This window comes from Canis lupus, chromosome 3 (genome assembly GCF_048164855.1).
Source record: "Canis lupus baileyi chromosome 3, mCanLup2.hap1, whole genome shotgun sequence".
In the NCBI taxonomy this organism is placed as follows: Eukaryota; Metazoa; Chordata; class Mammalia; order Carnivora; family Canidae; genus Canis; species Canis lupus.
The window spans coordinates 25,903,166-25,917,823 of NC_132840.1; the positions used below are offsets into that span (position 1 = coordinate 25,903,166).

Below are 14,658 nucleotides of genomic sequence, written 5' to 3' on the forward strand. Positions count from 1 at the left end.
TGGGAGTTGTCCTGGACGCTTTGGAGCATGTGGTCATGTTTCCTCTCTTGCCTGTCACCCGTGTGCATGGAGGATAGCTGGAGCTCAGCAGGTCAGATGCCCTGGACTGTTTGGAAGCTCTTAGCTGAAATGAGCTTCCTGTGTCATTTCTCGCTTCCAGCAGCCATGGGAATTTGACGCCTCTGAGGTGTCGGGGTTCCATTTCTGAGTTTTTCAGTCCCTCCTTGTTCACTCTCACGAGGAAGGTGTTAGGCCCCTTAGGAGGTCAGAAGCATCTGACTCTGGAGTGGTCCTGGAAGCTCTGGCCAGAGAGGGGTGCAGGGGTTTCAGAGAGCCTTGCTGTCTTCAAAGCCCCCTTCTTTCTATGGCTGTGGGAGGCAGGGCTTGCAAGAGCTCATGGCTCCTAGGTGGGTGATGTGGACCTGCCCACCAGTGACTGATGCTGTTCCTGGGAGGCTCCCTTTATTCCAGTGACATCTGTGCAGGGCTGTATCCTGGACCGTGGGGCCCTGGGCCACCTTTGGGAGCCAGTCCAGGCTTTTCATACCATGTGTCAATTTCTAGGCAGGGTCTGCCCTAAGAGCTGTTTTCCCTCCCTGTCCACCTTTGAGTGCTGATTTTAAGGTGGGCTTTGCAGGATCCAGAGCTGGAAGAGCTCTTGGGGTCAGTTTATCCCCCTGCAGCCAGGTGCTTTGGAGGAATGCAGGCAGGAACCGTGCATCCCGGCTGCCTAGGAGGCCTTGTCCCTTCCTTCCCCTGTGCCTGTCTTCTCTCTGGGCAGGGTCTCTCCTGGAGAGGGAGTGTGGTGTCCATGGTGTCCAAGGCAGTCCTCCTCTGCCCCAAGGCTGGAGCTCCAGGGTCTGTGGCTTTCCAATACCAAACTCCATCTTTCCTGGAAAAGCATGAGCTGCTCCCCTAGGATTTCTCCCACCAGGGTTGTGCAGCAAGCTGTATGCATATACCGTCTCCACATCAGCCTCAGTGCTGCAGCTCCCTCCATGCTCCTCTTTCCTGTCCTTTGTCATCCATAATCACTGAGCCAACTAGAAACATATGGCAGAGAGGAGCGTCTTCTGGCAATCCAGGAAACATACTGAGGTGTTTATGCATTGATGAAAAGACCTTGGAAAGCCTTTATGTTAGAGCCTCAAATACCAAGAGGGATTCTTTGAATGCTGGGTGTTGTCTGTGTGCCCCTGGAGCATTCTCCACACCATGCTTCCCCCTGCATCCTGTAGGGAACCGGGCTTCTTGATGGCCGTGTGCTGGTCCTGGTGTGTGGAGCCTGTTCTGGGCTTTCGATTCTGCTGGTGTGAATTCATCCTGAGCTTGCAAACAGACCAGTGAGCCCATTGTCTGTCTCCCGCCCCCGGTGAGGGGCCAGCTTCTCTTTTCTAAGCTCCTGCATAGTTGTCATTTTTCTCTGCCCAGTCACTTGACTGGACTCTGTTAAAGAGGCAGAGCTGGCATTGGGCGTGGGACGAGTGCCCTGCCCTGGTTCAGAGAGCTGTGTTTCACCAGCACCTTGGCCCTATTCCCATAGCAGGTGAATCATGGGACTAGGGAGACAGCTGGTAGAGGCCGGAGGCCAGGGCAGGGAGTTGGGCTCGGGAGTCCTCCCAGGCTGGTGTTTTGGGTTCCATGTTGCATTCTCTGCAACTATCCCATAGCTGTTTCGGTGATGTTTTTGAAATCCTAGGTCTTAGTTCCATTCTGAGAGGAGCAGATGGATGGGTCTAGTCTCTGCCGGTAAGTCTGAGCCGCCACAGTGCTCTGGGTGACTGGAGAAGGTCAGTTACTGCCTTTTCCCGAAAAGAAGTGGTAGTGGTGAAGGCATGGACTTCACGGTCTAGGTCTGGGTCCTCCCCGTGTCTCGAGTTGCTTCGACTCTCTGAGCTTCAGGCTCCTCATCTATAAAATAAGGATTCATCCTGGGTCCCAGGAACTCTCCGAGGTGCTGTGAATGTGTGAATGATCAAAATAAAGTCCCTGATAGCAGGGAATGTGCTTTCCAATGAGGAACCAAAAATCACTTCAATATATCTGACTCTGTAGGTCATGCTGAGGGTACTGAAGCAGGCTACAGCTCCCTGAGGGACTGCCACAGGACACTGTTTTGGAAGCTGTGGTCAGGGAGGGCCTGGGGAGCTGATTTTGTCCAGACGCTGGCATGAAGTGCAAGAGCTGTAACATGAACTTGGGGAAGAGCATTGAGGTAAAGGAAATAGCAAGTGCAAAGGTCCTGAGGTACAAGTTACATGTGCCTGAAGGGCAGAGAGCCCAGGAGGCCCATATGGACAGAGAGCCCAGAGAAGGATATGTATAAAAAGAGGTGAGGAGGAAGCCAGAGGCCAGAACATGTTGGGTCTTACAGGCCAGGTGTGGAATTTGGAGCTTACTTTGAGTGCGACAAGAAAGTTTACTTAAGAAGCCTTTGGAGAGGTCAGCCCCAGTGGCTTAGCGGTTTAGTGCCGCTGTCAGCCCGGAGTGTGATCCTGGAGACCCAGGATCAAGTCCCACATCGGGCTCCCCGCATGGAGCCTGCTTCTCCCTCTGCCTGTGTCTCTGCCTCTCTCTCTCTGTGGGTCTCTCATGAATAAATAAAATCTAAGAAAGAAAGAAAGAGAGAAAGAGAGAGAAGAGAAGAGAAGAGAAGAGAAGAGAAGAGAAGAGAAGAGAAGAGAAGAGAAGAGAAGAGAAGAGAAGAGAAGAGAAGAGACGAGACCTTTGGAGAGTTTTGAGCCTCTCAAGGAGTGGCAGGATCTGACTTATGTTTTTATGAACTTCCTTCAGATTGCTGTGTGGAGAATGGACAATCAGGGGAGTGGGGAGATCCAGGAAAAGAGGTACAGGAAGCTAGTGAGGGATAGTGATAGCCTGGACCGGGTGGTGGTAGGGGAAATAGTGATGTATTCAGGATATAGTTTAAAAGTAGAGCCAGGGGTACCTGGGTGGCTCAGTCGGTTGAGTATGACTCTTGATTTCAGCTCAGGTTGTCATCTCGGGGTTGTGAGATCGAGCCCCACATCAGGCTCTGCCCTGAGCGTGGAGTCTGCTTAAGATTCTCTTTCCTTCTCCCTTTGCCTCTCCTCAATCCCCAAGCCCTGCTTGCGTGCAAGAGTTCTCTCTCTTTCTCTCTCTCCCTTTCTCTCACTTTTTCTCTCTTAAATAACTAAATAAATGGAGCCAATATGAGGCACCCACTGGCTCATTTGGTAGAACATGCAACTCTTATTTAGGGTTGTGAGTTTGAGCCCCACATTGGGTATAGAGATTACTAATACAAAACAAAACCACTAAAAAATAATAAAGGTGCCTGAGTGGCTCAGTCGGTTGGGTATCTGACTCTTGATTTTGGCTTAGGTTGTGATCTTGGGGTTGTGGTCTCTGGGTTGTGAGATAGAGCCCTGCATGGGCTCCACACTGAGTAGAGGGCCTGATTGGGGTTCTCTCTCTCCCTCTGCCCCACCTTTCAGATAAATAAAATATTTAAATCTTTTTTTTTATTTTTTTAAAATTTATTTATGATATAGTCACAGAGAGAGAGAGAGAGAGAGAGAGAGGCAGAGACACAGGCAGAGGGAGAAGCAGGCTCCATGCACCGGGAGCCCGACGTGGGATTCGATCCCGGGTCTCCAGGACTGCGACCTGGGCCAAAGGCAGGCGCCAAACCGCTGCGCCACCCAGGGATCCCCCCTTTCAGATAAATAAAATCTTTGAAAAAATAACAAAAGTAGAGCCAGTAAGATCTGCTGATGTGCTGTACACAGAGTGGATGGGGCAGGGGTTGGAAGATGGAATCAGGAAGTCCCCTCTCAGGGTTTTTGAGCAACCAGAGGAACGGCATTGCCATTGCTGAGGTGGGGAAGGCTGAGGGTGGAGTGGGCTTGGGAGCCACACCTTTTGGCATTCCACCAGCAATGTATGAGGGCTCCAACTTCTCCACCTCCTCCCTAACTCCTGTCATTGTCACTTTTTGATTCCAGCCATCCCAGTGGGTGTGAAGTGGTGCCTCATTGTAGCTTTGATTTGCATTTCCATAGTGACTAATGATGTTGAGCATCTTTTCATGTGCTTGTTGACCGTTCTTATATCTTCTTTGGAGAAATCTCTTTTCAAGTTCTTTGCCCATTTTAAAAATGGGGCTGACTTTTTATTATTATCAAATTGTATTATTTATATATTCCAGGTATATGACTCACAAATATTTTCTCCCATCCTATTGGTTGCTTTTCCATTTTTTTAAATAAAATGATTGTATTTATTTATTTGAGAGAGAGAGAGAGAGCATAAGAGGGGAGAAGGTTAGAGGGAGAAACAGACTCCCCCCTGAGCAGGGAGCCCAACACAGGCTAGATCCTGATCCCCAGGCTCCAGAATCATGACTGAAGCTGAAGGCAGTTGCTTAACTGACTGGGCCACCGAGGTGTCTTTTTTTTTTTTTTTTTTTTTAATACTAAGTCTTCTCATTGTATTTTAATTTTTGAAACTTTTCTCTTTTTTATTTTTTATTTTTTTTTAAAGATTTTATTTATTTATTCATGAGAGACACACAGAGAGAGACAGAGACACAGGCAGAGGGAGAAGCAGGCTCCTCAAAGGGAGGCAATGTAGAACTCGATCCCAGGACCCTGGGATCACACCCTGAACTGAAGGCAGATACTCACCACTGAGCCACCCAGGTCTCCTGCTTTTCTCTTTTTTTCTTTTAAGATCTTATTTATTTATTCATGAGAGAGAGAGAGGCAGAGACATAGGCAAAGGGAAGAGCAGTCTCCCTACAGGGAGCCTGGTGTGGGATTTGATCCCCAGACCATGGGATCACGCCCTGAGCCAAAGGCAGACACTCAGCTGCTGAGCCATTTAGGCATCCCATGCTGGGGCTCGAACTCACGACCCTGAGATCAAGAGTCACATGCTTGGGATGCCTGGGTGGCTCAGCAGTTGAGCGTCTGCCTTTGGCCCAGGGCGTGATCCCGGGATCTGGGGTCAAGTCCCGCATCAAGCTCCCTGCATGGAGCCTGCTTCTCCCTCTGCCTATGTCTCTGCCTCTCTCATAAATAATTTTTTTAAAAAAAATCTAAATTAAAAAAAAAAAAAAAGCATCACATGCTCCTCCAACTGAGCCATCCAGGTGTCCCCTGCCTTTTTACTTTTTTGGTAGTATCCTTTGAAACATAAATGCTTTTAAGTTTGAGAAAGCCCAGTTTATCGATTTTTTTCCTTTATTGCTTATGCCTAGGGTGTCATATATGAGAAATCATTTCCTAACCCAAGGTCATGAAGATTTACTCCTGTGTTTTCTTTTTTTTTAGATTTTTATCTATTTATTGAGACACAGAGAGAGGCAGAGACACAGGCAGAGGGAGAAGCAGGCACCACGCAGAGAGCCCGATGTGGGACTCGATCCTGGGTCTCCAGGATCAGGCCCCGGGCTGCAGGCGGTGCCAAACCACTGCGCCACCGGGGCTGCCCCCTGTGTTTTCTTCTAAGAGTTTTATAATCTTAGCACTTATATATATGTACGTCGTTGATGCATTTTGAGTTAATTTCTGTATATGGTACAAGGTAAATTTCCTATGAATTTTAGGAACAATTTGTCAATTTCTGTAAGAAAGGCAGCTGTGATTTTGATAGGAGTTGTGTTGAATTTCTTTCTATGATGTTTTTGAACAGTGATGCTTTGTACTTTTCCAAGTACAAAGTCTATACTCCATTTGTTAAATTTATTCCTAAGTATTTTATTATTTTTGATGCTATTGTAAATGAGATTGTTTTAATTCCATTTTCAGATTATTCATTGCTAATGTATAGAAATACAAATGGTGTTTGTATATTAAGCTTGTATCCTGCAACTTTGTTAGTTCTAATGGTTTTTTAGTGGCTTCCTTAGGATTCTCTATATGCAAGATCCATGTCACCTACAAATACAATTTTACTTCTTATCCTTTCCAATTTAGATGCTTTTTATTTCTTTTTCTTGCTTAATTGTCCTGGATTGAACATTCAACACAATGTTGAATAGACATGGCAGGAGTGTACATCCTTCTTCCTAATCTTGAAGGCAGAGAGTTTCCAGTCTTTCACCACTGAGTATGATAACAGATGTGAGTTTTTAGTAAATGCTTTTTATCAGATTGAGGAAGCTCCCTTCTATTACTAGCTTGTTCAATGTGTTTCCATGAAGGGGTGTTGAATTTTGTCAGGATGTGTTTTCTGTGCCTGTTCAGACAATGTATGGTTCTTGTCCTTTTTCTATTGATAGTCTGTGTTACAGTAGCTGATTTTCAGGTGTTAAAACACCCTTGCATTTCTGGGATAAATCTCACTTGTTGAGAGTATGCAATCCTATTTGTATATTGCCATATTGTTCACTAGTACTTTGTTGAGTATTTTTGCATATCACAGATATTATGAATATCTATATTCGTAAGAGATATTGGCATGTGTTCTCTTTTCTCGTGATGCCTTCGGTTTTGGCCATCTTTGTCTTTTGGTGTGTCAGAGAGTGTTGAGCAGGAGAGCCTGGTCACCTCCTCCCGCCCAGTGCTCATCTACATCAGGTGGGAAGGGATGAATGGAAGTTCTGAACCTGAGCCCAGACAGTGTCAGCAGAGGTAACAATGAGGTGGACGCAGCCTCATCTGTGTATTGGTGTAGGAAAGCTAGCTGACAGCCTGGAGACAGTGAGCTGGGCCTTCCTGTTCTGAGCCTGGTGATTGCACCCAAGGGAGTTACAACATACTGGACTTTAAAGGAGAAGGAGGGACCATGAGCACCAACCTGAACCACCCTCCACCCCCTGCCCCAGCTCTAAAGCTCTAGGAGCTCAATTACAACAGCTAACTGAGCAGCAATCTCTCTCTCTCTCTCTCTCTCTCTCTCTCTCTCACACACACACACACACACACACACACACACACACCGTGAGGTTGCTGGCCCAAGTTTCATGGAGAAGAGGAGAGAGAAAAGCAACATCCTTGCCTGGAGGCCTGCATGGTTCCTGGCCAGGCCCTGGTGGAATGATGAGTACAGGCCAGCCGATGGAACAGAGGGGGCTCCGGTAGGGCCCGTCCCCTCTTGGTGAGGCCTGGAAACCAGCAAGCCCTATAGGAACAGAACCAGGCCCAACATGGGCAGCAGCTCTGTGGGCCCTTCCCACCCTCAGCTCCAGCAGCAGAGTGGGAGGCTCTAAAAATGAAAGCTGCCGGTTTCCCCACGCCCGCCAGGGACGGGAGACCAGCTGGCACTGTGGCACCAGTGGGACTCTGGCAAATCTGCTTAAGGTGTCCTGCTTAATAAGAGTCATCAGAGTCCCTGTGTGACCTCAAGGAGGTCCCCTCAGAGCGTAGCCCCGGCACACACACCAGGCAGGTGGCAGTGCTGGCCGTCTTCAGCCCTGGGTCCGGGCTGTCCCTCTGCAGACTCGCTCTTCCGTCTGAGGGCAGCCAATGCTATGTTTGTGCCCGCAGCTCAGTACAGAGGCCTAAGGTCCCCAAGAGAAAGCCCATGAGACGGGCAAGGGAAGAAGCAGGTGGGCCACCATGGCTCATTGCTGACCACTCCACCACCCAGTCCCTGCCAGCCCCTCCTGCTTAGTGAGCTGGGCAGGCGGCGCCTGAGAAGAGCCAGCATCTGGTAGGGAACCAGCTCAGCTGCCATGCAGGGTATGATGTCATCTTGGATTCCGTGGTTGCTAGGAAAATTCTGCCTGCAGTGATATTTCATGGTCCTAGGACTGAGGCGAGAACAGAATGTTCCCAAGAAGACAGGGAAGGATCTGTGGGGCTTTCCAAGCAAAGGAGCCCCCACCCCAAGAAATCAGATAATTTGAGCCTCTGTCTGGAAGCTTACTCCCCCTTTCAGGAATAGAAGTTATGCTGGTTGCAGCAGAACCCCATCAAGGCAGGTTGGGGTACGAGTGGCAGAGTTGGTTCCCTTGGCAGCACTTTGGTGTACTGGTGACTGGAGTGTGGGCACATCTCTATGATGCCACCACCTTGTGAGTGAGCCCTTCTCCTGCAGCACCCGCAGCTGGTGCCTCCTCCAGTCCATGTGTGGTGGGACAGTTAGGACGAGGGGGGAGACTTCTCTGTGGTGTGGAGGAAGGCTGCCAACACCATGCCTAGGGCCCTTCCTGGACTCGGGGTCCCACGCCAAAAGCTCTGCCTTGCACCATCCACACTGGCTCCCTCTTCTGTGGCCTTCCCTGTGTCTGCTCTTCCCATCCTTTCCTTCTGGAGAAAATCCCTTGGGCAGTACAGGAGAGAAGTATGTCAGAAAGGCCACTGGCCGCTGAGCATTGTTCAGGGCATGACCAAGAGCCATCCTTTAGAAAAAGGGGACGAGCACCTGGCTGGCTCAGTCCGCAGAGTGTGGGACTCTTGATCTCAGGGTTGTAAGTTTGAGCCCCACATTGGGTGTAGGGATTACTTAAAGATTTTTTAAAAAATTCTTATAAACAAATGCTATTAAAAAAGGAGAAAGCAGTAGGCCTCAGGGAGGACCAGGGCCCAGAGGGTTGGGCGGGACCTGTTGGCAGCTCACTTGCCCTGCAGCCTCTTCTTGTGGGAGCAGCTTTGGGCAGCTCCAGCAGGTCAGTATTTTGAGCTCTTTCCCTCCTCCCTCTTGCCTTTTCTGGCTGCATGTCAGAGCCTGTCTTACGGAAAACAAGACAAAGGAAGTGATTTCATGAGTGCCTGGACCAGAATCTCAAATCCATGATTAAAAATAACAATAATAAAAATTCTGGCCATTATCTATCTCTGTAGGAGCCAGGCTGACTGCAGGCTGGAAATGGGCCTGGCTATGCTCCTTCGAGCAGGTGCTGGCTTCAGGCAAAGAGGGAATGGCTATTAGAAGCCCTAATGAGCAAGAACCTCCAAAGGGACACGAGTCTTGAGAAGAAAGAGGGAGGTTCCCAGCACCCCTGGCTTTGGTGACCTTGGAGTAAGGGATGTGAGCAGAGCCCTGCTCTAGGACCAGAAGCCCTGGGTTCTTGTCATTCAGACCTGTCAGTGGCATAGCCTTGAGCAAGCCTCAAGCCTCACCCCTGCACTCCCCCTGCCACCCTATGGCAGGGTTGCTGGCGTGTGCCCTGGCCAGGCTGTAGGGAAGGCCCAGAGAGGAGATGGGCTGCCCTTGGAAGCACTGTGTACTGGGGAGGCACCACAGTGCAGTGGACGAGCATGATGGACCAGTGTATTGGGGACCCTGGCCACCTTGTATTGTCCTGACTGCAGCCCGACACCAGAGGCCCAGCCAACGGTTCTTTCCCCTGATCTGCAGGTGCAGAGGATGTGGTGATGGCATTTTCCAGGTCGGAGACGGAGGACCGGAGGCAGTAGCTGTGAACCCTTTGGAACACCCTGGAAGCTGGCAAGGGCCAAGAGATCTGTGTGGAACTCGGCCAGCTGAGTGGCAGCAGATCACCTTCCCGATTCCCCCTGCCCCGACACCCCACCCACCCCACCCCACAGTCACTCAGCAGGGCTGGCATCGAGGGAGTCACCGGTGATGCAGTTACAATTGGCTTAAAGGGACGGACTCATGATTGGCAGAAAGAAACCCCTTTATTTTTAAATCTTGACCAACAGAAACCTTTTATTTTTATTTCTTTTCTTTTCCTTTTTCCTTTTTCCTTTTTTTTTTTTTTTTTTAATTTGCGCCTCGGTAGATGGCTTCCCAGGAAGCTCTCCGAGATCTGGTGCTTTATTTAGGTCACTTTTTAGGAATGTGAAGAGGCCCGATTGGCTGCTTAAACTGGAAAAGGATTCTGATTGGCCAGCTAGTGGGAAACTTTTTTTTTTTTTCTGTGATTGGCTGCAGGTGTTCTGCTGGTAGCACCAGCTTCTCTCTTTTGAATGCTGAAAACAGGGTTTGGGACATTGGTTGTTATATTTGACTTGAAAAGAAAAAAAAAAAAAAAAGAAAGAAACCAAGTGCGCTTTGCAATATTTATTACACAAAGAGCTTGCTACTTTCACATGTTTGTGTTTGCATTTGATTGGCTTCTGAGATGTGTGTTCGGTTTCTCATTGGCTCCTCCATGACTCCCGTTGCCATGGGCTCCCCCCCACCTTAGGGGGCTCAGTCTACCTGCAATGTGCATTTGTTTTAGTGACCACACCTGGCTCCACTGGCAAGGGGACCCTTCAAGACCCCGTGCATGGTCTACAGCTGGAAAACAGAGCCCCCAAGGAGGTTTGTGCTGTCCTGGACCAGCCGGGCAAAGCTTAGAGGTGATCATTAGGCAGGATTTATGTGCATCAGTTCCATGAGTTGGCCAGCAGCCAGCTCCCCATCGGGGGAATGGAAGTGCTGGAGCGCGGGCAGGGCCTCTCTGGCCTGCCCCTGCTGAGCAGAGGAGCAGTGCACTGGGCGGCTCTGGCTCTCCAGCCATTCACCCCATCTCTGCTTCCTGAAGCCTCATCCAAGGCTCCCTGGGTAAAGGGCGGGAGCTGCTCCCAGCCGGGAGACCCCACAGTGGAGCAGAGGTCTCTGCCTGGGAACCTAGAACCCTCACAGAGGCCCCAGCTTGGCTCAGAAGGCCCTAGAGGCCTTTGGCTCTAAATACCCAGCCCCGACCTCTGCCAGCCAGGCTCTCAAGGCACCTGCTGCTGGGCAGTAGGCCCTGGCCAGCACTCCGGGTTCTCTCAGAGCCCAGACCCGTGCCCCTCACTGCACTGCCTTCAGAAGGGTCTCTCTCATGTCAGCCTGCAGTGGACAGAGTCGTCGTTTATTTACGAAGTGCCAACTGGGACCTTCGCTGAGCAGGTCCCATCAGGCTGGCCCTCAACCCAGTCCCCAGAAACACACTGCAGAGCAGCCGTATGTAAAGGGCTGGAAGAGAACCCCAGGTCTTCTCACCTGCCCCCGCTTCTGCCCTTGGGGATAGCCCCCCCTCCTCCCTGTATCTTTCACCAGAGTGGACCCTGGGTGGGGAGTGGAGGAAGATGCCGGCCTCAGGAGGACGGGGAGCCTCCACCCTCCTCCTGAGATAGTAAATGCCCCAGGTGTCCAGAGCCAGGAGAAGATTCTTGAGCCAAATTTCCCCCTTCTCAGGGCTGGGGCGGTCATGGATCACTGGAGCTGCCCTGGAACTGTGTGGGCGGTTCATGCTGTCCTCTGAGCATTGCCTGGGCCTTGCACCAGAAGGTCACATTTTAGATGGCCATGACCTCCACACATGGGCCCCCAGCCCTGCTTAGCTGACCTGCTCAGGTTAACCTGCAAAGACCGTTGATCCCCAAGGAACAAGGACTGTGGGGACTCCAGCAGGGGCCTGAAGAGCGTTGTCTTCTGGGAGAGGTGGTCCGTGTGTGCAGGCACACGTGCGCATGTGCCCCCACAGACACACTCACTCCTGGCTCTGTCCTGTAGCTCCAGCTGAGCCCCTGGGGAAAAAGCTTTTTCCAGCCCTTCTCCCCCAGGTTGTGACATCTGTCACCAGGCGCCGGTGCCGTGTTGCTGTTTGCCCTCTCTCTGTACCTGTAGCTCCCATAAAGGCTCCGAGTCCTGGCCTGTGGTGCGCGCTCTGCCCCAGTCCACCCTTGCCGAGGTCTCGGCCTCCCTCTCGGAACAGTGACGACCCCAATCTGTCTTGTCATTTGAGCAGAAGCAAAGGTGTTGCTGTGGCTCCATATTTGGACTAAAATTATATCATATGTTGGAGGGAAAAAAATTAACAATAAAGATTTTTACTAGTGTGGTGTGTGAGCTGAGTTCTCTCCCTTGGAGTTGTTGGGTGCACTCACTGATTTCCCCATGTCGCACAGGCTCTGCTACTGGGCCCTCTCTCCTCAAGAAAGCACCACTTTTGCTGGTTTAATTGCCTGCAACCTGGCTCGGAGCTTGGGCTTTGGAAGAATTCTGAGATCTTCCCAGCCTAGCCATGGGTCCGTAGAAGGCTGAGCCTCCTTTTGGACCTGGAGATTCTAAATATCGTCCTAGATCAGACAGGTCAGTAGTCTTCAGAGGTGACCTCGCCCCTCCAGGCCCACCCGAGCGGACACTAAGCACCCCAAAAGGGGCTCCCCTCCACCCTAGGCACCCCAGCATCCTGTGCAACGGCAGCAGTCTTGAGCTGCTTGTAGCAAAAGTCCAAATGAAATATCCGCCTCTTCTCTCATCCCTGAAATGGGGGGTTTATTGGTGTTCAGCTGTATATTCAAGTTTAGAAGCTGAAATCATTCCTTCTTTAGGAATTTTTGCTTTGGAAGCATTTTCTAGAATCTTTCATTTCCATCCTTCATCATCCCATTTTAGGTCTTTTTTTTTTTTTTTTTTTTCATGCTTACATGGACTCACTGCTTCTATTTCCTTTTCAAAGAGTTTCACCGGGTGCTAGACACCGTGGGGTTTATAGAATATGAGGACGGACAACACAATCGACATCATTCACTCTCAGTGTTGGGAGAGATGTTGGAGGTTGCCTAGGAGCCCACACAGTGACCAGATGTGTGTGTTGCCTCTGAAATATCTCTAAAAAGGGCTTGTCTAGCCTTGGCTTGAATACCCTCTGGGATGGGGGACTCACTGCCTCACAAGACGGCCTATTCCATCTTCAGCTAACTTACATTCATACATTGAGTTGGCCTGCCTTTCCCTGTAACTTCCTTTCCTGGGAAGGATTTCATGGTTGTTGAGAAAAAGACAAAAACAGCTATGTGAGCCAAACATCACAAGAGACAAATCAAGAGCTCATGTAAGGTAAATTATTTGTGTTCTGAGTTGTGGTGTCGGGAATTAGCCTCAGAGCCAATCTGCTCTTCCAAGCTGAGCGGTTGAGCAGAGGGAGGGGCTGGCCATCCTGGAAGCCATGGCCCAACCCCCAGCAGAGAGCCTGGAACGGGAGGGCCCGGAGGGAGATACCATCTCAGGGTTGTCTAACTCGTTGTGTCTCTAACGAGAACTAGGCCACCAAGAAAGGAGTCGGGACACCTCAGCAGGCCAAGGGGAAACACTGCGGGCAGCCCTGAAGTCAGGGTCCCCCAGCCCACACGGCAGGCAACCTTCTGGTTTCACCTTTCTAGGTACGGGTGCATCCAGCCAGAAATGACAACAGGTGGACTGGGACTGCTGGGGCCTTAGACCACCTGGGGCCCGGCTGAGTGGGGGAGGTGAGGATGGGCTGAGAAGGGGGGCAGGGCACCCTGGCTTTTGTTGGTGTTTCCCAGCCCTGGGGGGAGGGTGGTTGAGAATGTAGCGCTACTTCTCCCCACCCCTGCAGGTGCCTAGCAGTTGGGAGAATCCAGGCTGCTCCAACCTTTGAACAGGACCCTTTGTAGCAGGGAAACTGATCCCTCTGTGGCACTTGGTTCGGTGGTGGGGGCTGGAGCCAGCTTCCAGGGCTGGGAGCTCTGTGGGTCCCAGGGGACCCCACCACTACCCAACTGCTCTGCCTGCCGGGGGCATTCTCAATTTGCCGATCGCCCATGACACCCACCCCTTTCCCAGATGAAATAGTCCCAGACTGACCTGAGGCCATGTTTATTTACTTATTTTTTTAAGATTTATTTATTTATGATAGACATAGAGAGAGAGAGAGGCAAACACACAGGAGGAGGGAGAAGCAGGCTCCATGCCCGGAGCCTGATGTGGGACTCGATCCCGGAACTCTAGGACCACAGCCTGGGCTGAAGGTGGCGCTAAACCCCTGAGCCACCCAGGGATCCACCGAGGCCATGTTTAAAAAATGTTTCTCAAAAAAAAAATAAAATAAAATAAAGAAAATGTTTGTCCAATGAGGAAACCCACGTCTCTTGAGAAATAACTGGGTGTTTAGGAGATTTGGGGTATTTGGGGGTGACCATTGCTGCTAGTCCTAATTTTAAAAAAGGCCTCCTGGGATCCCTGGGTGGCGCAGCGGTTTGGCGCCTGCCTTTGGCCCAGGGCGCGATCCTGGCGACCCGGGATCGAATCCCACGTCGGGCTCCCGGTGCATGGAGCCTGCTTCTCCCTCTGACTGTGTCTCTGCCTCTCTCTCTCTCTGTGACTATCATAAAAAAAAAAAAAAAAAAAAAAATTTAAAAAAGGCCTCCTGAAAGGATAAGGACAGTGAAATGGTTGTTGAGTATCAGCCAATGCCTTGCCTTCACTTTCGTCCTTGACATTAGAACTGCCCCCTCACGGATGGTTTCCCAGAGGGACCTGCCCATCCTGCCAGGCCAGGAGGTCAGGGGAGCTGCTGCCCAGAGCAGAGCCACACCCTGCCCTGCCTGGGCCTCTTCCCGAGTCCCTAGAGAAGGAACAGAGTGTGCAACAGGTGGCTTCCCTGTTTGCACACTTGTGGGAGCCCCGCCCCACATCCACAGCCCTGGGAGGGGACTTCAGACCCAGAACCTCTGAGAGTTTCCACTTCGTTGGTCTTTAGCCTCAGCCCTTGAAGGAAGGGGGTTTTCATAAACATCTTTTATGCAGGTTACTGCCCCATCCCCATCTTAATAACGCAAGGAATGTGCATTGGGTGCTACCTGTGTGCAGGTGCATAGGACTGTATATACACCATCTTCAGTCCTGTATGGGGTAAGTATGGTATTATCCCCATTTTACAGAAGAGGAAGTGAGGGTTACACAGTTTGCTAAAGGTCAGTGTGGACAGTCAGAACATGAACCCAGCTTGTCTGACCCCAGACTCCATGCTTGGAGCTGCTACTT

The 14,658-nt window shown here is 50.6% G+C and overlaps 1 protein-coding gene and 1 long non-coding RNA gene across 6 annotated transcripts in view; one reads left to right on the forward strand and one right to left on the reverse strand.

Moving 5' to 3' along the window:
* The window catches only part of LOC140630114 (beta-catenin-interacting protein 1), a 155,274-nt gene that overhangs the window by 40,396 nt on the left and 100,220 nt on the right, over positions 1-14,658 (forward strand). The window contains exon 5 of one of the 5 annotated variants that reach the window (XM_072819736.1): positions 9,289-11,718. The exons of the other annotated variants lie outside the window; for them this stretch is intronic. Within the exon in view, the coding sequence (XP_072675837.1) occupies positions 9,289-9,347 (59 nt within the window). The 3' untranslated portion in view covers positions 9,348-11,718. Of the gene's footprint in view, positions 1-9,288; positions 11,719-14,658 lie in introns of those variants that run through there. 5 annotated transcript variants of the gene reach the window in all.
* LOC140630117 (uncharacterized) lies at positions 5,038-7,788 on the reverse strand. Its single transcript, XR_012027899.1, has 3 exons — positions 7,368-7,788; positions 6,926-7,107; positions 5,038-6,089 (listed from the first exon to the last, which is right to left on the reverse strand). It is a non-coding gene; the product is annotated as an uncharacterized lncRNA (long non-coding RNA).